Source organism: Solanum lycopersicum, chromosome 11 (assembly GCF_036512215.1).
Source record: "Solanum lycopersicum chromosome 11, SLM_r2.1".
In the NCBI taxonomy this organism is placed as follows: Eukaryota; Viridiplantae; Streptophyta; class Magnoliopsida; order Solanales; family Solanaceae; genus Solanum; species Solanum lycopersicum.
This window is the reverse complement of record NC_090810.1, coordinates 2137997-2163063: the sequence shown is the minus strand read 5'-3', so window position 1 is coordinate 2163063 and position 25067 is coordinate 2137997. Positions and strand designations below refer to the sequence as shown.

Below are 25067 nucleotides of genomic sequence, written 5' to 3'. Positions count from 1 at the left end.
TCCTTCTTGCAAATAGTATAGTTTCAAATTGAAAATAAATAACATCAAAATATGTATTATTTTATGTTTTTACATATATAAGGTAAACATCAAAATTAAAAAATTATCAAAAAAGATTTTAAATGAAATTAATAAAAACATAATAAAAGATCATTTGATACCTAATTAGTGTTACACATATACTAGTGCTGTAGGATTATTATAAGTAAATTTGTTATTATTTTGTATCGAAATTAATTATTCATATATAATTATTTTATTTCTTAATTTATATAGAATAATATGTAAATTTTGTCATAGCTTGTATAAGTATTAACCAGTGATCAAGTTAAAATTTTTAATAAATGATTCAACATTTGAAGAATTTAAATATATAAATTAATTGAAAGGGATTCAACATTTATTATATGTACATAAAATAATTTTTGCCATATATAAATAATATTATATTTTTCATCAATGAGAACTCTGATGAACCCCTAACATAAAATTGACTTCGCCCTTAGTATTAACCATGGATTCTTGTTATTTTCGATTCGTCTAATAAAAATTAAAATTTATTACATATAAATAATTTATTTCTTATTCGACTATACGTGATATTAGTACCATGCATGCCCTCGAAGCAAAGCAAAATTATAATATTGTCAAACCCCTCTTTTCTGTATCCCGTCTCTCACATTCTCTCGAAACCCTAGAACCGTTTTCCTCCTCTTTTAGATTCTCTCAATCGCTATGAAAATTTTCGAAATCTTCGAATCTAGCTTCTCTATAATCTTGATTTACAGCTGGATTTGATGATTCCTTTCATGTCTAAATCCTAGATTTTTTTTTGATTTTTTTTGATTTTTTTTTTGTTGGGCTAAAAAATTGAACCCATGGAGGGCTCTGTGTCTGTTGCTGATGATCTCGGAGCCCCACCGGAGTCATGGGAGGTGGCTGACTTGGATGCTAGTATGAGACGGCTCATACTTTCTTCTTCGAAGAAGGATGCTGATTCTTCATCTTCTTCTGTGAATGATAATCAATCTGAGCTGCCTGATTCATCGGCTTTGGCTGGTGCTGGTTCAGCTGCTGTTTCCGGGAGTGTGTCGGAGGATGTTGTTAACACTGTGGATCAGTTTCTCCGTGAGGCTTTACAAAACCCTCGAGAGCGTCTTTCCGGTTAGTTTCCGCTTTTTATAATGAAAGTTCTGATTTTTATGCTAATTTGCATCAGTGATAGGATTTGTTAGTTGATTTTTGTTTTGTTCTGGTATGTATAATTCTTACTGTGCTTGTATAGTCACAGTCACATTGCTGTTAGCTGTGTCAATCAATTAGTTACAGCTGAATTGTAAACTGTTTGGTGTTGGCTGGATGATCCGAATTCCCAAATGAATGCAGTGTTAGTATAAAGCCTTAATAAGAGGACAAGACAAGTGTTGTGGTTCAGTGTGGCTGATCACACATTTGGTTAAAACCTGAAAGGCCAACTGTGGTTTAAATGGTAAATTCTTTTATAATCAGTGTGCAGTAGTCTTTGCTTTGTGAATTGCACTAAGTTTCATGTTTGGTTGGGGCAGATTCATTACATGATGTCTCTTTTGGATGTCTACAATTTCTGATTGGATGTTATCTCAGATTGCTGAAATGTAAAAACAATCTACTGTATGTTATTATTGATCTCTTTTGACTACATACAGAAGAGAATAATTGTTGAGGAGAAAGAATACGGTCCAAACAGATTAAATACTTAGAGGATAAGGCATGTGTCATTGCTTACCACCATGTCATTTTATTAGTGGGGTATAATGAAGGAGTAATCTATCAATCCCTTCCACCAAGATTCAATCTTGGGAAGTGCTTTTTTAATGTCATGTTACTTGTATTTAAAAGGAGATTGAAGCTAAGGAAATATGTGTACATGCCAGTGAGCTTGGCAGGTAGACTCTACTAATATCCTTGCTAAAAGGCGAAGAAGGTAACTGGGAAGCTAGTTCCTGACATCCGGTTAGCTTTCATCAAAGCAAGCAACTCTAAAATGCAATCATAGTAGAATTTAGAATAATGCCTGGATGCCAAAATAGGGCTGTCTTGTTGTCTAAGCTTGACATTGAGGAAGTATCTGATCATTAAGTGGATGTGCCTAACCATCTATTGGAATACTTGGGATTTGAATAAAAAGGGATCAACTAGATTTTGTTTGTGCATCTCTACAAATAGAATGTCAGTTTGAAATATGGCTCGCCAACGAGATGCTTTCCAAAAAAAAAGGGCCTCAGCTAAGGTGATCCCTTGCAGAATGCTGAGGAATGTCCAGGTTGATTAACTGATTTAAGAACTTCTCTGTGAGGGAGAAGAAATCACAATGTGGAGGACATTTCTCATTCTATCTCAAATGACACACTGTTTATGTGTGATACTAATAAACACTACCACCATCTATCGCAAAAGATAAATAATAATAATAGGAGGAGAATAAACTATTAGAAACAATCTCTCTACCCACAAAGGTAGGAATAAAGTTGGAATACATCCTACCCTCCCTAGAAGAGCATCCTGAGCTGCTCAGCTTTGCTAGGGATACTAGGGCCACAATTGCAGACTTTAGATAAGGATGGCATATAACCTTCAGAAGGATTTGTGATAATTGGGTTATGGGATGAATGACTTTACTGCTGCTGCTTTTTATTTTGGATAAGTCTACTACCGCAGTTGTTAATAGTCAGCTCCTGAACTAACACAAAAGTGCAGACTCTACAGGCTGGAAAGGACGGAGTAAGGAGTAATTCACAATGAAATCCTACTACAAGTGGCTAGCATCTCAGTGTTTCTCGACCTTTTTATCCCCACAAAAGAAATTGGAAATTTCAGCTTTATTTAGGGTTGCTGATCACTTGTTCAAGGCCTATATTTAATCCTAAACAACTTGCAGAAAGGACACTCTATTTGCAGCAGATGTCCTTTATGTGAAGAGGAATCTGGGGATATAAATTGTATCTTTTTGCGTTCTGCTTTCAGCCGGAAGGTTGGAATCTGTATTTGACTATTTTTGAACTTGAATGGATCATTCCAAAGACTTGCCATTAAGTTGTTACAATTCTGGATCAGAAGGCTTCAGAAAGAAGCAAAATCATTCGCGCTTGTAGCTGGTGGGTAGTCTGTAGGGAATGGAATTCTGGAATCAAATATTTTGAGGGCAATCAGAGTGTGTAGTTAAAAGAAATACAAACACAATTTTTGCTCACCTATTGATGTTGATAGGTTCTTATAGACTTCTATGATTCCCTAGGGAACTGAGTTTTACATCAACAGCTGTGTGCAACCCCACTCTTTCTCTGATCTTTGAAGTCTTCGCTGAGTTATCAAAAAGAGAAGAAACGGGCAAGTTTTTGCAGGATGTTTTTTCCATTTTGCCCGAGAAGTATAACATGAATCTTTTCCACATTGCTAAAAGAAAGAAAGATATTTAGAAACCTTGAACCTTTTCAATCGGAAAACACTATGTTCTCTATTATATATTCTCAGATATGTAGTATTTACTCTTCAGGTATTATCCTGTGGTAGGTTTCTGGTCATTGCATACAAGTTGTATGATGACTTATAAAAAATATTCACAGTATAATGCTTCAGTTACCTTTAGGTGCCGCCTTTTCTATTCTTAATCTGGATGTGCATTATTTTTTAACAATGTTATTTCATCCATGTGTTATTTTGAGATGGCTAGATTCCCCTAAAATATTGCTCTGTATGCATTTCATTCCCTTCCCCTTCTCTTTTTGTCTTTATCTTTTTGTGGGTGGGTGGTGGGTCAGTCTTTGTTAGTCTGATTGATTATTTTTATCATGCGTATTGTGACTTATCATTTGCTTTTCTCAGTTCTGAGGATGGAGCAAGATGTTGAGAAGTTCATTAGGGATCCTGGTCGACAACAGATGGAATTCCAACAGCTGCCTACCTCCTATTTGCGACTGGCTGCTCACCGCGTGGCACAGCACTATTCATTACAATCAATGGTTCTGTTGGACAATAGTTTACCGGATGGCTCGGGTTCCAGAATTATTGTGCGCAAGACTTCTGAATGTCGGATGCCGTTGATTCGCCTGGCTGACATTCCGGTGAATTTGCCTCAAGGAGATACTGGTGTGGTTAAGGTTGCGATAAAGCAGAGGCCACAGAAAGGTTCACAGTTAGCAAGTGGTTTGAATTCAAACTCATCAAAGGGAAATTCTGCTAAAAGTGTTGAGGAAAGGAAGGAGGAATATAATAGGGCTCGAGCACGTATATTTAACTCTAATAGTTTAAGTGGAAGCTCCAATGTAAAACCTGAAACTGAATCAAGGTCACAAGATACTTACCAGTATGGTCCTATAGGCATACCACAGTTGGAAGAAAAAGCCAGTCCAGCTGGCGGCTCTGATTTGAATACTGGGCGGAGTCTGATTGATTCTTCAACAAGTAGCAGTAGGTCGGCTAGAAGTAGGACAGAAAAGGAGCCAGTTGGTAGGTCTAAATCTTATAATAAAGTTGCTATCTTTCGCGATCGGGAAATTGACAGGAAGGACCCTGATTATGACAGGAATTACGACAGGTCTTTCTTAGTCCTCTGCTATTTTATGAATATAGTGTAAAGTGACCCTTCCCCTTAGTTTGTGTTTTGTGTGCATGTTGGTGGTTCTATCAAGTGGTATCCCTTTTAACATGGTACTTCTCTCTTCTTTGTGGTAATAAAATCACTCTTATACTCAGTATACAAAATGTTCAAATTGATTATTTCTACAAAAGCTCCACTCCAATTGAGATTTACTGACCAGTCTGGATAAAGGCTTGCCTGTGTTCATGGTTGTTCTAGAATGATTAGTGTTACAGTGAGTGATCTGAAGTATATGTGGGGATCTGTGATTCTCTCTTTCTATTGCATGTCCGACATCTGATGCTTACCACCTATGTAACCTTTGCTTATTGTGTAGGTTCCTTTTTTAATTATTTTTTTTTTTGGGGGGGGGGGGGGATTGGATTGGATAGAACTAGAGGTTTGGATTATAGTATGCTTATTGATGTTAAGGTGGTTTGGAGCCACTAGTCGGTTTTCTTTATTTTATATTTATTTTTTAGATGGCAACGTTTGTCAGTTTCTTTTATTGTCCGTGTTTCTTCTCTTGCTTCTTCCGTCTCCACTGCACACTACTGCAGGTTGTTTAAACTATTTTGTTGACGTCCTATTGATATTTGATGCTACTTCAATTGTATATATGAGAGTGTGTTTTGTCATTTCCCTCAAAAGCTTTTAGTACGACTGTACGAAATGTGAGGTTCGAGTTTATGCTTTACATAATTATGTGCAAATATAATACAACCATCTTCTGTTGTGTCCCCCTCAATTTCATATCTTCATGCTCGTGGATATTTTCAATACAATGTTCATGTCGTTTTTCTTGAAACTTAGTCTTTTAATTTGTAGGTACATGCAAAGGTTTGATCCTGGGTTTGGATTCGCTGGTGGCCCATACACAATTCAACCCATGTATGCTCCTGCAATAAACTATAATACTGAGTTTCCCCAGCTTGGATCTGCTCTTAGGTCTCCCATTTCTGCTGAAAACCAACCTCGTCCACTTCCTCAACATTTACCTGGGCCTTGGACAACACCAACGACTCCAGGTATTGGTTATGGTCCAGCAGAGAGCATGATGCCTCCCCCTTTTAGTCACAATCATGTTAGTGCACGCTCAAACTCAGCTATATATTTACATTCAACCCAGTATCCTTGTCAGCGTCCTGGAATGACTTTTATCCATCCTCATGAGCAGGTTCACCAACCCTTCTCACAGGTATGGCAAACTTATTGAACTTCACTCTTCAATAATTTGGGCTTGTTATTAATGAAACCCCCGGAGACCTAGACAGATTTAAGAGAGAGTTTGTACAAACTCATATTTCATGTGTGAAAACCTGTTCATAACTACTGTTTGGCCTAACTAACATGTTAACATTACTCAAACTTCACACAGTGAGAGATGATAATAGTTTAAGCTTCTGAAGCAAAGTTCAGTTAGGGGGAAATATTTCTAGTAAAGAGCATGCTGGGATCCTCCTTCATATTTAAGTGCTTGGTTACTAGACAAAGGGTTAACCGATGCAGATACGCAAAGAGAATCCAGTGACAATTGGCCGTTACACTTGCCTTCTGATAGAATGTTTCTTGAAGCTATGGAATCTTGTTATGCTTAGTTATCTTGCGTGGGGCATGTGTTTTGAGGAATTTTAGCTTGTAGAGTAGAGAGGGGGTCTCTTTTCTTCCACATGAGATTTTATAATTATCCGTTAGTAGTTGTGCTTGACATCCTGGTTTATTATTTCCACTTTATGGTTTGCTTCATCATTTGATTGCTCCGTCTGTTCATGGTTTTCCAGTCTCATGCGCTGCAACCTGATGGTTTTGGATTAGCCCGGCCCCGGTGAGGGGCACGGGCCATGCCTGCATCCTGCCACATACATTCAGCATCTTGAGGGGGATGCTGAGCGGCAAAATGTTGCAATTGGTAGGGTGCAGGCATGAACAACTGAGACTTGGTGGAGTGGATTGTTCAGCTTGCAGTATTTTCCGCATCCACCCACCAGTCTCAGTTTCACAGAGCCTCCTGCATTGCTCTGAGGATGCTCATATTCCTTGGCAGTTCCATTGCATGGATGAGCACTCAAAAGCTATGATGACTATGACGGCGATGATGACGACAAATTAAATCAGCAAGAGTTCAGAGCCGGAAACTAAGAAGTTTGATCTGTTTTAGGTTTATTCTCATTTTCCACTATTTTTTGCCTTCTTTAAGCTTTCCCTGTTTCTACGTGTGAAGTATTGTAACAAACTACTGCTTGATTTATTTCACAGCCTCATCAAAGCTCCAAGCAGAAATGGAACTCAGTTAGAGATTTCAGAGTAAATTTGTTGACAGGACATGCAGCCTAAGGTAGCTTTGGTGCTAGACTGACGGTGATAACAAAGAGCTCTGTTCTCCTATGGCAAAAGCAAATCTCCAGGAGAGACTCTGCAAATTATGTATTTAAACGTAAAAGTGTTTCCCCTTTTCATTTTGTTCAGACGATATTCAACTGATTTGGTCTTTCGCCAACTTATTTGTAGCTGAAGCGTTTTGTTCACAACTCTTTTCATTTCTCGTTACCAAAATGATCGTAACTGGCAATTTATCCCAGTGTTTTACTCTAAAACAGCATGGATTTTGACAAGTGTGATTACCAACTTGAAACATGGTGGTCACATTTGGTCATTACAGTGAGCTGGGCGTAACATAACATAAATATTTAGTCGTCAAGTTATCAATTTTTCTACGAAAAATATTTTCATTCGTATCAAACACATATCAACTATGTCATTCTGGCATGGGGTTTACGAAGGCAAACAATCCTATTATCTCTCATTTAACAACAAAAAAAATTCTAAAATTTTAAAATAATGACTTGAGCCATAGTTATTAATTATATTGATAATGTGGCTAATTATCAAATATAGAATTAATTCAATGTACTACCCACTGTGTATTGGTGTATGAATTTGTGTAATATTTTCTTTCATCCGATATTGTTTATCATGATTTTTAATTATAGAGTCAAATTTTAAACTTTTAACTAACATTTTAAGATGTGATTTATTCATCATATTGATAGCAAAAAATTGCAATTTATAGTATTTTTCACATAGTTTTAGCATATTTAAGTATTTTGTTTAAAATATTGAATTAATGTAAACTAGTCAAATTAACTTTCCAAAAGCGCAACATGACAAATAAAAGTGGACAGAGAGAATATCTGTTTGTTCGCTTTGTATGTATTTGCTCTGATCAGCTTCAATCGAAACTAACAAAATCGTATTGTAATTTCTTTTTTAATTATCACCGAAAAAAAGAAAGTAGTAACTTGCTATAGCCGTTTAAGTTGTGCACATTTTCAAATTAATATTTTTTACATTATCAAGTCATTCAGACTATATTTTTAGTTTTTTAAAATATAAAATTTGTAATCTCATATGTAAGATAAATATTTTACTATAACAAACAAAATAATCGAATGGTGTTTTTTATTTTTATTTTTACATAAAATTAAATTATGATATGTGTGAACAAAATTTGAGATCCTTCACATGAATATTCAAGTCTCCTGTTATAGAGCATCATCTATCTCCCGTGCTCAAATATTGCATAAGCATGTTTGTCTACCCCACAAGAAGCATTTTTTTTCTCTCATAGAATGTCTCTTTTTTGGCTTTATACCTTGACAAACTAAATATTACAAAGCAATATCCATGTGCAATAAGGATGTGTTTGGGTATTTTGAATTTTTTTAATAATTAACACAATGATTTTATTTATGAAGATAAAGAAAAACAAGTTTGATACTATCCCTTATGACTTGACAAATAGGTTGTTTAAGCAAAAGTTACTTCATTTGACTGAATCCATATTCCAACTTCTAGCTCCACACCCCACCTCTACCTCGACACCATAGTTCATAATATGAAAAATATTCTCCGTCATACCAAACACACCACAACACTTTCTCACTTTTAAAGCAAAATCTAGCGTCTACCGCGTAAGAGGAAAAAAAATAGGGAAGCTTTTCTCTTTCCCACACTTGATGGTTAAAGTGCACTTTGACCTGTGTTTTGTTATATGAGTATAAAGAAAAGTGTGGGGGCTATGCTGATCAGGTAATCAATATTTCTTTTTCCGAGTGAACTGTGCTATTCTCGTGTGACTCTTGGCATGTTTATCAATTAGTCTCCACCAAGTTTACATGCATATATGACTATATAAATAAATGTATTTTTTTCCAAACATAGCCCAGAAAAATAACATCTCAAGGTACTGACCCCCTCTAAGTTCCTACTAACACAAGGTAAGTAATTGTATTTCTGTTTCTACTTTGCTCATAATTTTCATAACATATGTCTTCATGGACATATAGAGCAGATAGTTTTCTATATTATGTTTCGGTATGAGGTATCCTAATCTAGTTTTGTCACTTTTGTCAAGATATATTTCAGGGCAAAGAAAGCAATACAGAAATGGAAAAAGAGAATTCAGAGCTGTACCTGCGTAACTGTCAGATTATTCGTGAGAATGAGAGGCTGAGGAAGAAAGCTCAACGTCTGAACCAGGAGAATCAAGCTTTGTTGTCAGAGCTGAAACGGAAGTTAGCAGCTAAAAATGCCAAGCGGAAACCTGAATTTGAAGTTGATATGGGTTCAAGTTCTGTCAGTGATCAAATAGAAGCAAACAAACGTCAGGCACTGGAATGAAAGTGAATGTTGTACCAAATCACTTCTTCCAGGTGCTTTATGCAGTTCAAAATTATGAGAAAGTTCAAATTGGGTTTTACCAATGTCATAGCAATTACCAGGCAATGTGCCATTTGAAACTATTTATTGTTGCATTTACTCCAAAATAATGTACTAGTTTAGTAATCAAATCGAAGTGCTTAGCTAAAAGGTCTACTACCAATTGTACTCCCAAGAGAAAAAAACAAGTAAAAAAATTATGCTATTAAGGGGTTGTGAACTAAAAGGCCAAGTTTTTCACTTCATCAATTATCAATCCACATTCAACTTCCTGTCTATGCTTGAGAATGACTGGTAAAATGCCTTGAAGTGCTTGTATGCAATATCCACATCTTCCTTTCCACATATCTCTCTCACGCTGCAATTCCAGAAAAGCAAAGTGAATTTATGGAAAATTGATGACCAACTTGACGAAACAGGTGACCAATTAGAGCAAGAAGAAGATATATATTAACAGAGTAAAATATTATGGTGTCCTCAAGCAACATGTAACCATTTCATCAAATCAAACTACCATGTGCCAATTACAAATTACATCGTGAGACTTCCTAAGTTAATTATTTAGCTGTCATTTGGTTTACACCATAGAAACTTTTTACTCTGAAAGAGTACACAAAATGTACATTTTTATAGGAGGTTTGACAAGGTGCCTGCATGTTGAACATTTTTCTTTCCGGATTACTTCAATTTGAAAAAAAGTTGTGTATAACATCTGATCCCTACTTAACTGAAGAACAAGCACTGCAGCTTGATAATATAGATCATTACCAAATATGAGCTCAAGATATTCTATGTCGGATGATGCATGACAAATTTCAAAAGAACTAGTTATAGACCGCTGCCTCTATTGCATTTTGGGTAAATACAATTTGATTGAATCTAAGAGTAAGGCAATACTTTTTTGCTTTTGGAAGTCTAGTTCTCTTCCTTTTGTGACATGAACTAAGGGTAGAGGAATATTTTTTTGGATTTCAGAAGTTTGTTTTTGTTTATCCTAATGGAAACCAGTCACTGGTGTATAACCAACTTTCAAATAAATGGAAGAAAATTCTTGGAAATCCCATGAAGCACAACATTGAATGGAGAAACTAAATAACAAGGTACCTGTGCATGGATAGCTGAGCAATACCACAATCAACAGTACGTATTCCAACTCCTGCAGCAAGTATTGGACCTATAGTTGATCCACATCCCATATCATTTCGCACCACAAAGTCCTGTAAGGATTTAAAAGAGTGGTTGCTTTATACAAGCTTACATACTGGGATCTTAAAATTTTAATAGAAGTCATACACAAGATTTGTTAATGAGAGACTGCAGCACATGTGGAGTTTCCTCTCATATCATTAATATAAACTCCAACATATTTTCTTATTGATATATACTGAGCATACAGTTCCTTGTCATATACTTCTTGGAAACCTCTTACAAACTGAACAGGATACATCAGAAGAGTATTACAGCTAAGATTGTGCCTAGCTGTCTTCTTGCAAAAGATGTAGATAAAAGTACTTAACGAAGGACTAAACTACACGGTATTTTTCATGATATCCTCTCTTAACTGAATTCAACAAAACGGAAGAGCTCTCTATTTTATTTGATGAAACTCTTTATTTGGTCTCTGGACTTCTAGCCTCTTATGTGCTCTTCTTCCATGTGTATAAACTTATGTTCATATTGAAAAGAAATCACATAATTATAGGACAGGCAATAACATGGTCTCACGTTGTCATGGCAGTCCTACTTTCTTTATGCAATAATAGGGAGAGATATTAGGAAGTATGCTTTCAAGCATAGACTGAGGAGGTGAGGGGCCAAACAGGGAGACACATAAATGGCTAAAACTCTCTTAATTTACATGTAAATGCCTAGATAAACAAGGGTCTTGTTATAATAGAACCTTCTTTTGTGATGATGTAAGACCTAGAAAATAAAAGTAGTTCAGAAAACGAAAGAAAAGTTAATATGCACTTGAAGATTAAGAAGAAAGAGCAAGAGAAGTACATAAATCTCATTAATGGTAAGTAAGAGCAATATGTCAAGATTATAGATATAATACCTTATGCCTGGAAAAGAAGGCTTTTATCTCAAAAGACACGAGAAAACCTAAGAAGCTACCCATGAACATTTTGACCAATGCACTCTGGAATAGTTAGTGCAACTTATAGTTGAGAGAGTGATACATTAATTAATACATTTGTAGCATTAATGCGTTGGATTTGGATCCTATAGAAGTTACAAGTTGACTCTTGAATAAGGGATTCAATTAATAGGTCAAGTAATGGCTTTCGTGCCCTCCTATTTCTTTGATGGTTATGCTAAAGCACTTGGAAGTTGAAAATTACCTGTGTCGGAAGGCTGTGGAGTCTTGCAACTTCTTTAAAAAGAAAAGATGTAATTCCACTAGTAGCATAGCGTTGATTTGCATTATGCTTGATTACAAGTCCCTTCTGTAATTCAGGACGGTGGTGCTCCTCATGCTTATCAACAAAATTAGGGTGAACTCCATGAGCCATATCAGCAGACACTGTTGTTTGAATGAGATACTAGACAATAAGTTTCACATGATATGTAAAGGGAAAATGATGTGATTTTGACAAGAAAGCTGGAAACTGATTTTTCCTCCTTTCTGTATGTTATGAAATCAAAAGTATTTCCATGTTAGACCCCACAAATTCTGGTATCTATGGACAAGGAAAATGATGTACTACTTGGCTGGTTTGCATCACACCTACAATCACACTAGCCTTTCTATGAAGGAACAAGTTTTTGGGGAACTCGTTAGACCTTCTTGTTACATGGTCTGGGAAAGCAAAGGCTGTTACATTTATCAATAAATTATTGCACTCGTCAATGGAAACCTCAACACAGAAACTTAGTGACTTTAAAGTGCAATAGTGTATACAAGTTAACATAAACTCAAATAACAAACTTATTAGTTTTCATTTGAAAAGACAATTACTAATACACATTTGCATGTAATCAGATTTATATGTTCAGCAAATGAAACTGAAGAGGTGTAAGTTTACAGGGCCCAATACTGAATTTATTACTGCCTTCTGAAAGAATCATGCAAAGCAATAACCCTTCCCACTATACTGTCTTATTTTGAGCTGGTCAATTGAATTACTGCTGCAGGAAATGAGGAACAACTGTTCACATAGGAAGGATTTGAGAGTATGGAGTAGTCCATTCATATTAAGAGATATTGAAAGGCCACAGACATATCAAGAAGAAGTACCAAGAAAAGAGTGGCGAATTGCGCGGGCAAAATCAGTTTCTCCTGCAGACTGATGACTTAGACAGTCAGTTATCCGTCTCATTGCCTCAAACATAGTTGGAGCACCAGCTCCTTGGCATGAATCTGAACCAACCTATAGTCTTGATAGAGTTAGACCTCATGCTTAAGTAAATGGGAAACTGAATCAATTCAGATAGCTGATCCAAAGTTCAAGTTCAAGCCAAACTTCACTGATTGCGTAAAGAAATGTCTGTCAAGTAAGAGAATGTGAAACTTATTGTTCATTTTCTTGTTTTAAGGTGGAAAATGTAAAAAGAAGCTGAGAAAGAGGGTACAGAATAGTTGAAAAGCTCCTATAAAGAGGATTTAGAATACCGCTAACTGATCTTTATTGCTTTTGTGCTCACATGCAACATTTGACAAACATGACAGATCTATCTAAATCAGACAAATATTTTCAAGACAAATTTGGTCTGGGATAAGCAAAATACTTCTTAGCTTGGAATATTCCTAATCTTAGAAATTGAACAACAACTGAACTGAGGTTCCTCAAAATGTACCTTTCATATAAGAGAGCATCTGTAGATTGCAGAATAAAAAAATTAAGGAAATCACTGATAGAACTTTCAGACTGCGCATACTTCCTACCTCTTCATTATCAAAAAGAGCAATCATCCGAATTGAATTCTCATTTGATAAATCTTCGGGCAAAGCACATGAATCAACAAGAGCTCTCAAACCACAAAAGCTCGATGCAAGATTATCCAGTCTTCCAGAAAATATGAACTCATTATTAGCACCTCCAAGGCAGCTAGGTTGAGTATCACAAATATTTAACTCAACACTAACTATGTCTTCAATTTTACAGCTGAGTTCATCTGACAAGATCTGCGATCACAGAGCAATACATCAATGTTCATATCATGCAATCCAGAATACCCTTCGCCCGTCATTTAAATCATGTAACAAATTAAATATGTTGGAAACCAGATAGAAGAACAGAACAGAAGCAGACTCATGATAATGCCAAATGAGAAGTGTGTAACAACAAATCAGTGCTGCTACCACCAAAAGCAAGTAAACTAATATAGACAAGGCATTCTAATAAACACGCATGTGACAAAAACAGCGACGCTATCTACTGAGAATCGAGAATCAAGAGAGCTTCCAGCTTCTCCATCATCTAAAGTATGGTCACTAGATATTTGATGCATTTGTTTTTGGAGACTACTAACAGCTATAGCTCTGTGTTTCAGTTGGTTATCCTTAAAATGGACGATGTTCTGATCCACCAAGCTTGAGCCTTTAAATAAGCTCATGGACAGAATTTTTCCACAGAAGAAGGTAAAGAACCAGCTTTTTGTGCCTTGAACCTCAGCCATTTAGCTACCCAGCTTGACCACTTGGCACATTATTTTAACACTCTGAAAGTATCTCTTATATGCTGAATGCTGATCAATACACAACAGATTTTCAAAACAAATCTTGATTGGAAGCAACATAGAAACAGAGGGTCAAAGCATTCACAGTCTTTGACCAGGGAATGAAATAATGAGGAACCCATAGGTTAGTCTACATATGAAGATTAATAACATGATCAGGTAATTCCAGGAAAAAATGCCGAAAGGAGTTCCTCTTTTTCGTGTCAGTCAAAAGATTTCTTCAAGTATCTATGGATTGACCATGAAATCAAGAAATTTCTTGGACTACAAGTCAGATTTAGTTTACATAATATGAACAACTACCTTAAGAAGGAGTTGATGATGAACGTCTTTGGAAGAAGACACATTACTTTTCTCTGTGGAATCAGCAGTTGCATTCTCCGTCTTTGTTGCCAGTAGTGGAATAAGGTGAGTCTCAAGGTTTGGCTTAAATCCATCCTGATTCACCGTTCTACATGCCAGGAAAATTGACAGCGCAGAGGAGATATCAGCAAAGCCGTTTATAAATGTGCTTGATTGCCATTTATGTTGTGGTAACACAAATTAAAGATCATTGACAACTACATAAATCTGCTTGATTGCCGTTTATGTTGTGGTGACACAAAATTAAAGATCATTGACAACTGTCACTGAAGATTGACCAGTTTAGCAAAAGATAAATCAAAAGAGATCCTCCATCAAGGTTACCCTTTATATTTCGTTTTTGATATTTGTCACAATCTAAAGAAGAGAGGATAACCTAAGAAGGAAGCAATTTTTAACAATATTTCAATGAAGGCAATTTATGCATATCATAAAGGTAATGCTACTAGAACAAGATTCCTTTTTAACTACTCCCTTTGTTTCAATTTTTGTGTTTTAGTTTGGCACAACACGGAGTTTGAAAAAGTAAAGAAGATCTAAAATATTGAGGTCTAAAACTAAAGATGTGTATAATGTACCAGAATATCCTTTGAATCTTGTGGTGTTAAATGTCATGTGGATGTTGAAACTACTTTTTCTTAAAAGGGCAGGGCTGCCCAGTGGGAAGGGCTGGACCATAAGGCTCTATTGTACACAATCTTACCCTGCATTTCTACAAGAGACTATTTACACAGCTTGAACCCGTGACCTCCTGGTCATATGGCAGCAACTTTACCAGTTACGCCAAGGCTCTTCTTCAAAGTAATTAGTTCCTAAATATAAAAAGTGACTAGTTGAGTGAAACAAGAAGGCAGAAATGGAGTGGAAGGGATAAAAACTTTCTTTCTGTTATGTGTTTACTAATGTTAGAAAGGAAAAATTCAGAAGCTAGCTTAGGTATTGCACTAAGCGGATCAAAACTAGAACATTTTTGGAGAATTTCAGCCAAGTCCAGACAAGGGCCTGTTTAGATGGACTTACATAAAGTAACTTATAAATCAAAAGTTGAAAGTCATAAATAGATAGTACCCTACTTTTGACTTATTTTAAAACTTTTTTGGCCTAAAAGTGGGTGCTCAAAAAGCACTTTATAACCTTTCCAAACACCTCCAAAACTAAAATAAAAAACTACTTAGAAGTCAAAAACACCTAAAAATAAGTTAATCCAAACGGGCACTTACAAAATTTTGAAAAAATCAAAAAAAGGGAAAAAACAGTCGACTTTTATTTGGAGAAAAAATTCCAAGATGTTGTTCTCATTATGCTACAGGTGATAAGAACACTTGACCGTATATTAAGCATAAATTAAAATCTGTACCGGTTATAGTAGCTGGTGTGTTTTTGAGAGCACGTATCTTTACCAGCTGCTTTGCACAAAATAATTGCATAATAAACCTAACAGCCTTATCCGGAAAACCAACAACAATTAAACAAGCTAAAAACATATTAATTTTGTCGGATGATATGTTAGTTAGAACATGTCTCAAGGGAAGGAGGAGGTAAATATGTCTAGAGTGTTGAGAGAAAAACTTGGGCACTTAAGGGCATGGAGACGTACTTCAGTCTCACATGCAACTATTAGCACTCCTAAATTCTGAAGCTTGCGCTAGATATTGAAAGACTGAAGTTTAATCAATAAAAGAGAAGCAGAGATCAGATGTTGTGGATCCCACAACATAAGTAGGTTTAACTTTTCATTTAAACTATTCATTATTATCCACCAGATTTCAGATATAAGTGCTTAAAAGACTTGCTATATGCCTTGGACCAATTAGCCTTATTTAATGTGAAATTTAAATCAAGTAGATATGTAAGTCACTTCTGGGAGAAAGCTATTCAAATTTGCATGAATATTCCCATCCGTATTCTAACACATATTGACACATTGCTGGACCAATTTGAACATACTGCAATTATTATTTCTCCAGTTTAAAATTCCTCTACCAGGTGTCATAGGTAAAGAAGGATGAAGCTCACTCTCAACTTCAGCATGCAGGAGTTACCAGCTCCAGTTTCTTATTGTGTTTGTTCTCTGCGGTCTCAAAGCAATACCTTAGATGGCAGATGATAGCAAGAAATAAAGGTTCTGTTTATCTATTCAAGAATGTAACATCCCTCTCGCCACAAACAAAGAGCAGGAAAAACAATAAGAAAAAAAAAAACTTCAGCGGAAGGCAACAGACCTATTAAGATGAATAGCCAACGTCGGCACTCGCAAAAGAGGCCTTGTTATTTTCACAAGCCTATGCAGAAAGGAACCATCATCATCTCTTAGAATAACCCTCCCAGCTACACTCAAATCCCGATCAAACCAAGTGTGCCATAGCCCACCACCATATGTCTGCACATTGACCATAAGATAGCCAGATTTGGTTGATGCAGACTTTGGCTTTAGTTTTAAACATGGGCTATCTGTGTGAGCAGCAATCACGTGAAATCCATCACCAATAGAATACCTGCAAAGCTAATTCATGTATCTGATTAAACAACGTAAGAATGTAACTCCTAAAGGAGGAGGGAATAAATGGCTGAAAGAGTTCAATATTAGTTCCTAGTGTAGAGATTAAAATGGATGAGACTGATAATGTATAGAGAGAATGCCCCTTGATCTATAGCCGGTTTCTACTTGCAGAACATTCCGTTTTTCAATTTGGTTTCTACAGGCTCATATGTGTAAGGAGCATTGCATGACTAATTAGCAACTGTAGTGTAACCTTTAGGAGGTATTTAGTGCTTGCTCACTTCTTTCCAATGGCAAATGCAACCAAAGAGGACATGTTCCGTGTAAAGAAATAACGCCCACCAGGCTGCAGATCCCATTTCTCATTTTCTTTCAGCAGATGAAATCCAGCAGCAATTAATTGTCTTTTTGCTTCAGCTATTACAAAGAAGAAAGAACATGTTCAAATAGTGAGCAGGTGAAAATAGAAGTTTGAGTTGACTGCAATAAACGACAATTCAAGAACTCTATTTAAGAGATCTGTACACTCTCCATACACGCCTGTAAACAGAAATGCTCTCACACCAAGACAAAGTTCAAACATTTGGACTGCCTAAGAGTCATACACATAAAAACAAATTCCATGCAACTCAGATTAACATATACTCTTGCCTGAAGAGTAACCACCGCAGTCGGCAAAAACTAATATTTGAGAAGCATCTAATGAAATGAGGAAAGCTCACCCATTCATTAGAAACAAATCATGCAAAATAAAATGGTGAATACTACGTTTATATTAAGTGGCCAATCAACTTATGCAACAAACCATATCTATATATGATAATATCATAAAAGTGACATCATAGTGGCTATAAAAGCACAACTGAACTTTTTTTCCATAACGGTGATGTTTGGATCAGTGTGCGCAGACCAAGACTAATTCCAAGGGGTACTTGCTATCTCCAACCAGCACAGGTACCAAGTAACATTATCTACAAAGGCTTGGACAAATGAAAAAAAGCACCTTAGTGTTTTTGCCTCTGCTCTAATTTGAAATGAGACTTGTAGTTCTCAACCCATTTCATTAAACATGAGGCCACACCCTTGGGTGACAGCTGAAACCAGTTAAAGATGCTAAAAGAAAAAATAAGATACTACATTTCTTAACTTGTACAGTAGATACACCACTCAAGTCAACAAACGCCATCAACAAACCAGGGTTGTCTCCTACATTTCTTACTCCTATTTCCATAATCATCTTAGCTCTGCTGTCTATCCTATTACAACAAGTATATAAACAAAACAAGTCCAAATAAAAAATTCAAAATATTTTGAAATTTCACTAACTTAAAAAACTGTGGGGTGAATTGCGAACCCAGGTCCTTAGAAAAGGCAGAGGTGCATCAAGGATGCATGCTTAAATTTAATACATTTGAGTGACCGTGTTCCCTTGCTACGGGTGTGAATGTAGAGAATAAATCCTTCATGATCTAAATTTTAAGATTTGGGGATACGGATACAGGTGCGGTGATTCGATTAAAAATATTTCAATATCTAAAAATAGAGTTATATGTCTAAATTATGAGACATGGAAAACTTACAAGGTATTTCAAGGAAAAAATATTGATCAAGAGGAGATTCCAAAAGGAGATAAAAGGAAAAGGACTGACATAGAAATTTCTATATACAAGCTATTCCTTATTATTCAATTTCACCTAAACTTTTGTTTTGATTACAAAAATCATAGATGCTTGTCCTGAATCTCTCCCTTGATTTTGGTCAAAATTCCCAAAATTGATTGACCAAAGCCGGTACAGATCCACGCCCATGTCGTGTCGACATTGGTGTGGCACCGAAAGTGAAGGTTCCAAGCAACTTATATGGTCACAAAAATAATGAAACATATGGATACATGCACAACATATTCTCCTATACATGCTCAACATGCGTAGTGGAGACATAAAGGTTATGCACTTCAACAGCTTGATGAATCACATAAACTGAATAGCAATATTGTGAAGCAAATAGTAACCAGAAAACAAAAGGGAAGTACTAACCAAGATTACACAACCGATAGTTCATTAAGTAACAAATTTCATAGGTAACCTTGTATTTGTAAACCAATAAATGTTATACAAGAATCAACTAGAAGATATTACTTATAACAAAATTCTGTGAAGGCAAGGCCTCAATCACAGACAATGCACCAACATAGAAAGCTAAAATTATGTGGAAAAATAAAAGATGCAACAGATATGGAAGGGGTATGCCATAACGGGCACACTCATAGGTTGAGATCAGATCAGGAGGAGCGACTACAGCTACTCCAAACGTTTCGAGAAGAATGGCTCAAGACATGTTAAATATATTGAAACATGGTGGGTCATTTGGTTCACGTGCTAGTTAAAGGAATTGTAGTGTAGAGATATTTTATGCGGAAACAATAATGAAGGAATTGTTATACCGTGAACAATATTTTAAGGACTAAGGACTGTTATGTTGTGTCTAATAACATCACAGAAAATATTATGTAGGAATGACCCACGTTAAGGGTATTTTTGTCTTTAAAACTTCTATCTGAGTAATACATGCATTTTTGTTCTACTCTTTATGTCACAAAAATAATACATGGATTCTCGCAACTTAATGCGAGTAGTATTTATTACGGCCAACCAAAGGTTCGCTGCATTGATCGTGCGGAGATTAATTTTTCTTAACTAATAAGTAATAAGTTTTCTTAACTAATTAGTAGTAAGTAAATGTTGCATTAATTATGCTAGGAATAATTATGTTAGGATAAAGTTGTTGCTTGAACTCTCCAAAACTGTTGTTGCACCAGTATTGCATCCTTCGAATATGCACTACTTTTTGAGGATCTGACACATACCCATCAACATTATTTAAGAGTCCGAACAACATATATTTACCTAATCCAACCAAACAGAACCCCTAAATGTTAAGCACAATTGCTTAATTTTTTAGTTAGAGGACAATATTCGGAAATTCTTTTAAGTCACTAGTCCTCGCAGCATTTTCCAATAAGATAAACTGAGACCACAAACTCTAGAGACTTGTTATAATACAAAAGCACCTTGTTAGATATTCACTCAGCTGCTTGATCATGTCACCTGATCCATGCTGTGAAGTGTTTTTGTCGTTAAGTCCCCATAAAGGAAGACCATAAAAAAATCTAGGAGACTGCTCCTTTGTCCTTATCCTCAGGAACGTGAAAAGAGAGGAAAAAAGAAGCTTCACATGGACAACAACGACTGCTTAAAAAGCGGAAAGTTCACGCATAAAAACTTTGTATACACTATACGCATGTATTTATCATGATTTTCTGTTCTTCACCCACATTTCTATTGCTCTTCGAGAAATTATATAATAGAAACCTCTAATTAGAAAGTTCAAACATTTGATCCACATAACTAGATCCATATCAGGGGACCATAACAACTTGATAGGAGAGACGGGAGTAATGGGAGATCTAAACCAACAACAATTAGCACAATTGTTGGCTTTGTACCAAGAAGCAAATGCTACCAGTTCAGCAAGACTGGAAGACTTGAATGCTCGCTTGGATGCACTAACGAAGGATTTAGCAAATTTAAAGGCAGATGTTGAAGCAATTGGTAATGGCAATCAAAATCAAGGTTGGAAAGGTAAAGCAGTGGCTGCAGGTTCAAGATCAGAAACAGGTGGGAATTCCATGATTCCTAAACATATAAAGTTGGATTTTCCACGATTTTGTGGCCAAGAAGATCCCTGGGGATGGATGAACACGTGTGAGCATTACTTTCAACACCAACATACACAAGAAGAAGAAGAAATTGGACTTGCTTCTTTTCATTTGGAAGGAATTGCACAACGAGAGACGGGAGTTATGGGAGATCCAAAGCAAAAACAATTAGAAATTTTGGCTTTGTACAAAGAAGAACGTGCAACCAATTTAGCAAGGCTGGAAGACTTAAATGCTCGCGTGAATGCAGTAATGAATGAATTAGCAAATTTAGAGGCATATGTTGAAGCGATTGAAAATGGCAATCAGAATCGAGGTTGGAAAGGTAAAGTTGTAACAGCTAAAAAAGAGACTTGTAATGAAGGGTTTAAGAACGGTGGAAGGGTTCAAGGACGGTGGAAGAGTCCACGGTCAGGGAACCCATCCTTGAACTCAAGCCTTGTGAAAAAAATTCTAAAAGGCAAGGGTCTAAGGAAGGTGGAAAAGTCCATGGTTGAGCCCATCCTTGAACCCAAGCCTTGTAAAAATTATAATAAGGCATGATTTACGGACAGGTTCAAGGACGGTAGAATGGTCCACGAACCGTGGAGATTGACTTAGAAAAATAAAACTCGCCAGTTATTTTTTCAAGGTTATATGGGTCTTTTCTTATGCATCTAATACCTAAACTAGGTCGTTTTAATCCTTAGCCTAGACCGTATATAAGTCTTTTAAGCCTAAAAATTAACCATTCTAAATCACTTTTTAAATTTCTCCAAATCCCTTCAAGCTTTTCCCCGAAAATTTCTCTCTCTATAAAAGCTTGAAGAAGAAGACTAGGATTTCAAGATCAAGTCTCCAAATTCAAAGTATGATAGCTTTTATCCATGGAGCCCTTTCCTCCATGGAGTTCCTAAATTCTCCAATTTACAAAGTTAGAAATCCCAATTGAGTTAGAAAATCACTATTTCGTGGGATTTAAGTTTCGCACCGACAGGATATTAAGATGGGAGCTCTCCCGTTAGTAGAGGTCGGGTTTCTAGAAGCAATCTCTTAAGCCCATACTTATGTGTCCCCATAGGATGATTGTCTTAGATAGACATTAGCTAGTGGATCCACATAAGCTAGAAGTTCATGGTCTTACCTTGACGAGTATGACACCCCTTTTCGGTGGTCTTATATGTCGATTAAAGGTAAATCTCCCACAATAATGAACTAAGGTTACTTCAAGAACTATCTCACATGTGACTTAAGATGATGTTTATTTGCATTGACCATGTTTTGAGACTTATGTCCTCTAGTTATTTTACATTCATGATTTAGCATGGTCATCGCACTTTATGAAAATGTCCATTTTTCATGTTTTCAAATGTTTTGTGCATGGTTGTCATACTTGGTACATATTTTGTACTAACACATACTCTTGTCTACATTTCCCCAAATGTAGGGACCGACCTTACAGATTCGCACTTTCGTGGCTAGGGATCTCATATAGAAGATTGAAGTTTGGTAAGTCCTCATATTCTGAGGACCGAGCTTGATTCCCATTTTGTCTTAACTTTTCATTTTGAAACTTGATGTACGGGCTACGCCCCGATATATTCTTATGTACTAGATGGCTTTGAGAGGATGTTTAAATTTTTTAAATTTTCGCTTTTTTCTATAAAACTATTATATGTTGAAACTATCTTTTAATCTGTTTATTCTATTTTATTTTTTTTTGTATAATGAACGCTAAGTATCTTGTGTGGGGCCTCTCGGGGTCCTATACGCCATGTTACGCCTGGGGGCCACATTAGGTCCTGACAAAAGAAGTAGTGGTTGTAGGTTCGGGAACAGAAACGGGTGGGAAGTCCATGAATCCTAAACATACAAAGTTGGATTTTCCCAATATTGTGGACACTAAGACCCCTTGGGATGGATGAACAGGTGTGAGCATTACTTTCAATACCAATATACACAAGCAGAATAAAAAATTAGACTTGATTCTTTCATTTGGGAAGAATTGCACAACTCTGGTTTCTTCAACTAGATAAAGATATGCCTCAATATACTTTGGATGAGTTCAAACGTCAATGCAATTTTTGTTTTGGACCATCAATTAGAAGTCAAAAGTTGGGAGAATTGGCTAAGTTATGTCAAATTGGATCTGTGGCAGATTACCAAGAAACGTTTGAGCAACTGGTTTCACGGGCTGGCACTCTTACACAAGCGCAAAAAAGTGAACTTTACATTAGTGGTCTTGCTAATTATATAGCAATTGAGGTAGAGTTGCATAATCCTCCAGATTTGGCTACGCGATGAGTATTTTGACTTTATGAACGCATGGAACAACCCCTTCATTCACAATTATTTGGTCCAAGCAAAAAAATGCTAGCAAATTAAGACACATTAGAAAGTGAAAAACCATCTCAATAATTACACATTAAAAACTGCAATCAGAGGCTATAGAATATAGCACCTTAGTATAATCATAAGACCAGAAGAAGTTGAACCTTCATAAATATACCTGTAGCATGAAACTGAGTCCATGATTCATTCAGATAGTCCAACAGGTCACCAACAATTGACGTACTTGATTCAGAACTTTCGGGAAACTGCATTCCAATTAAGAAAGTTTCAACAAAACTGCTACTATTGATGAATATATTAGCAAACACTCCCTCTGTCCCAATTTGTTTGCCACCTTACAGTTTAAAGTGTCGGATCATTCTCTTTTTTCAACAGTCCTATCAACTAGATGATATATTAAATTTTATTTTTTTTTTGAGAAGGGATATACTAAAAATATTTTCAGCTATTAGAAATGGGCTTTGCAGCACTTCTTATATGACAAGCATGTACTGTTATTTCCAAATGTTAATCATAAACCAACTTTAGATGAATTGACTCTAAACACCGAAATTAAATGATTTAACTCAGAATTACCAACTCTCGTACTATGAATCATGCCATTTTTTATTTCTAACAAAAAGGTACTGAAGACTTGATTTTCAAGTTCACACCAAAAAACTTTTAGGTGAATCGACTCTCACACACAGAAATTAAATTATTTACTCAGAATTACTAACCCTCTTACTATGAATCATCCCTTTTCTTTTTGTAAAAGAGGAAGTATTAAAAACTTAATATTCGAGTTCACAACCAAAAAAATTGGGTGAATTGACTCACACACCTAAATTAAATGACTTACTAACTCTGAGTTACTAATTTTCTTACCATGAATCATGCCATTTTTTATTTACTAACGACAGATACGAAAAACTTGACGTTCGAGTTCACACCAGTTTTTTTTAGGTGAATTGACTCTCACACACCGAAATTAAAAGAAAACTATGAACTACGAACTCTCTTAATACGAATCTTGCCATTATTTTAAAATAAACTAAGTTAAAGACTTGATTTTTGAGCTCACACCAAAACTTTTTTTTTTAGGTGCATTGATTCTCACACACCGAAAAGGCGAAAACAAATGATTTAACTCTGATTTACTCACTCTCTTAGTATGAATCATGCTACTTTACTAGATATAAGAATGTATTAGAAACTTGATATTCGAGTTCACACTGAAAACAAATAGGTGAACTGACTCTCACATGCCGAAATTAAATGATTTAACTCTGAATTACTTAAATTTTCTTACTATAAAGTATAACCATACCATTATTTATTAATATATATAAACTAAGGTATTGAAAACTTGATATTCGAGTTCATACCAAATTTCCTTTTTAGCTGAATTGCATTTTGTATCCTTGTAGTCCGAATTACATCATTCTTTTTCAGGTGAAGAAAGTAGTAAGTAAATTTACACATAGGAAGAGAAGATTGACCTCGGGAATTGAGCCGGAGCTGGAGCAGAGTGGTGATGTGACGGAGAACTTACGGAAATGAATCCGGCAAGGCTTGGTGCTGCTGAAGCTGGAGAAAGACGGTGAGGTTTGACGAATTTTTGAGAAAAATGCTGAGGGTTTGGAGATTGGATATGGTTGGAGGAATTGGAATCGAGCTATGGCCGCCATTGTTGCGCTACTGGATTGAAGCTTCGAATTTGAAGGATTGGGCGAAATCTATTACTATATATTTTATTTATTTCTTCAAAAGAGAAATTATTATTTATTAGTACCAAAAAAAATATTATTAGAGAACTTGATAAAATACTTTTCTAATTTTTCGAAACTTACATCTTGTTTGGAGAGTTATTATGAATTGTATGAGTTAGTTTTAATATAATGTTTGTTTTAATTGATTGTTTAAATTTATTTTATTATATTACATATATTTTATCAATTTTGTGTGATTTCATTGTTAAATTTTTTCTTATTTTAATTTAATCTTTATTTATTATTTATTTTATATTTTTCGAATACTATCTTTAAATTACTGAAATGATGACATTATATAATAGTGAAAAATAAGTTTATAATATTATAAAATAATATGGAATAATTATCAAACAAAATAGTAATAATATTTATGTTTGGCAATGA

The 25067-nt window shown here is 35.6% G+C and overlaps 3 protein-coding genes and 1 long non-coding RNA gene across 4 annotated transcripts; 3 read left to right on the top strand and 1 right to left on the bottom strand.

Moving 5' to 3' along the window:
- The first annotated feature begins 481 nt into the window (after window positions 1-481).
- On the top strand, window positions 482-7143 carry LOC101245604 (uncharacterized). The gene is made up of 5 exons (XM_010314230.4): window positions 482-1164; window positions 3862-4573; window positions 5444-5813; window positions 6397-6773; window positions 6872-7143. Exons 1-4 carry the CDS (start codon window positions 879-881, stop codon window positions 6442-6444), a joined length of 1416 nt encoding a protein of 471 aa, XP_010312532.1. The 5' UTR covers window positions 482-878; the 3' UTR covers window positions 6445-6773; window positions 6872-7143.
- A 1517-nt stretch (window positions 7144-8660) lies between these two features.
- Window positions 8661-9579, top strand: LOC109118978 (uncharacterized). Its single transcript, XR_011212317.1, has 2 exons — window positions 8661-8892; window positions 9030-9579. It is a non-coding gene; the product is annotated as an uncharacterized lncRNA (long non-coding RNA).
- On the bottom strand, window positions 9365-24792 carry LOC101245310 (probable aspartyl aminopeptidase). Its single transcript, XM_004249927.5, has 10 exons — window positions 24411-24792; window positions 23087-23174; window positions 17162-17297; window positions 16603-16875; window positions 14321-14468; window positions 13224-13463; window positions 12576-12708; window positions 11680-11861; window positions 10439-10551; window positions 9365-9692 (listed from the first exon to the last, which is right to left on the bottom strand). Exons 1-10 carry the CDS (start codon window positions 24597-24599, stop codon window positions 9587-9589), a joined length of 1608 nt encoding a protein of 535 aa, XP_004249975.1. The 5' UTR covers window positions 24600-24792; the 3' UTR covers window positions 9365-9586.
- LOC104644455 (uncharacterized) lies at window positions 20232-22207 on the top strand. Its single transcript, XM_010314229.4, has 2 exons — window positions 20232-20923; window positions 22025-22207. The coding sequence occupies exons 1-2, from the start codon at window positions 20338-20340 to the stop codon at window positions 22057-22059; spliced, it is 621 nt and encodes a 206-aa protein (XP_010312531.1). The 5' UTR covers window positions 20232-20337; the 3' UTR covers window positions 22060-22207.
- Window positions 24793-25067: the final 275 nt, after the last annotated feature.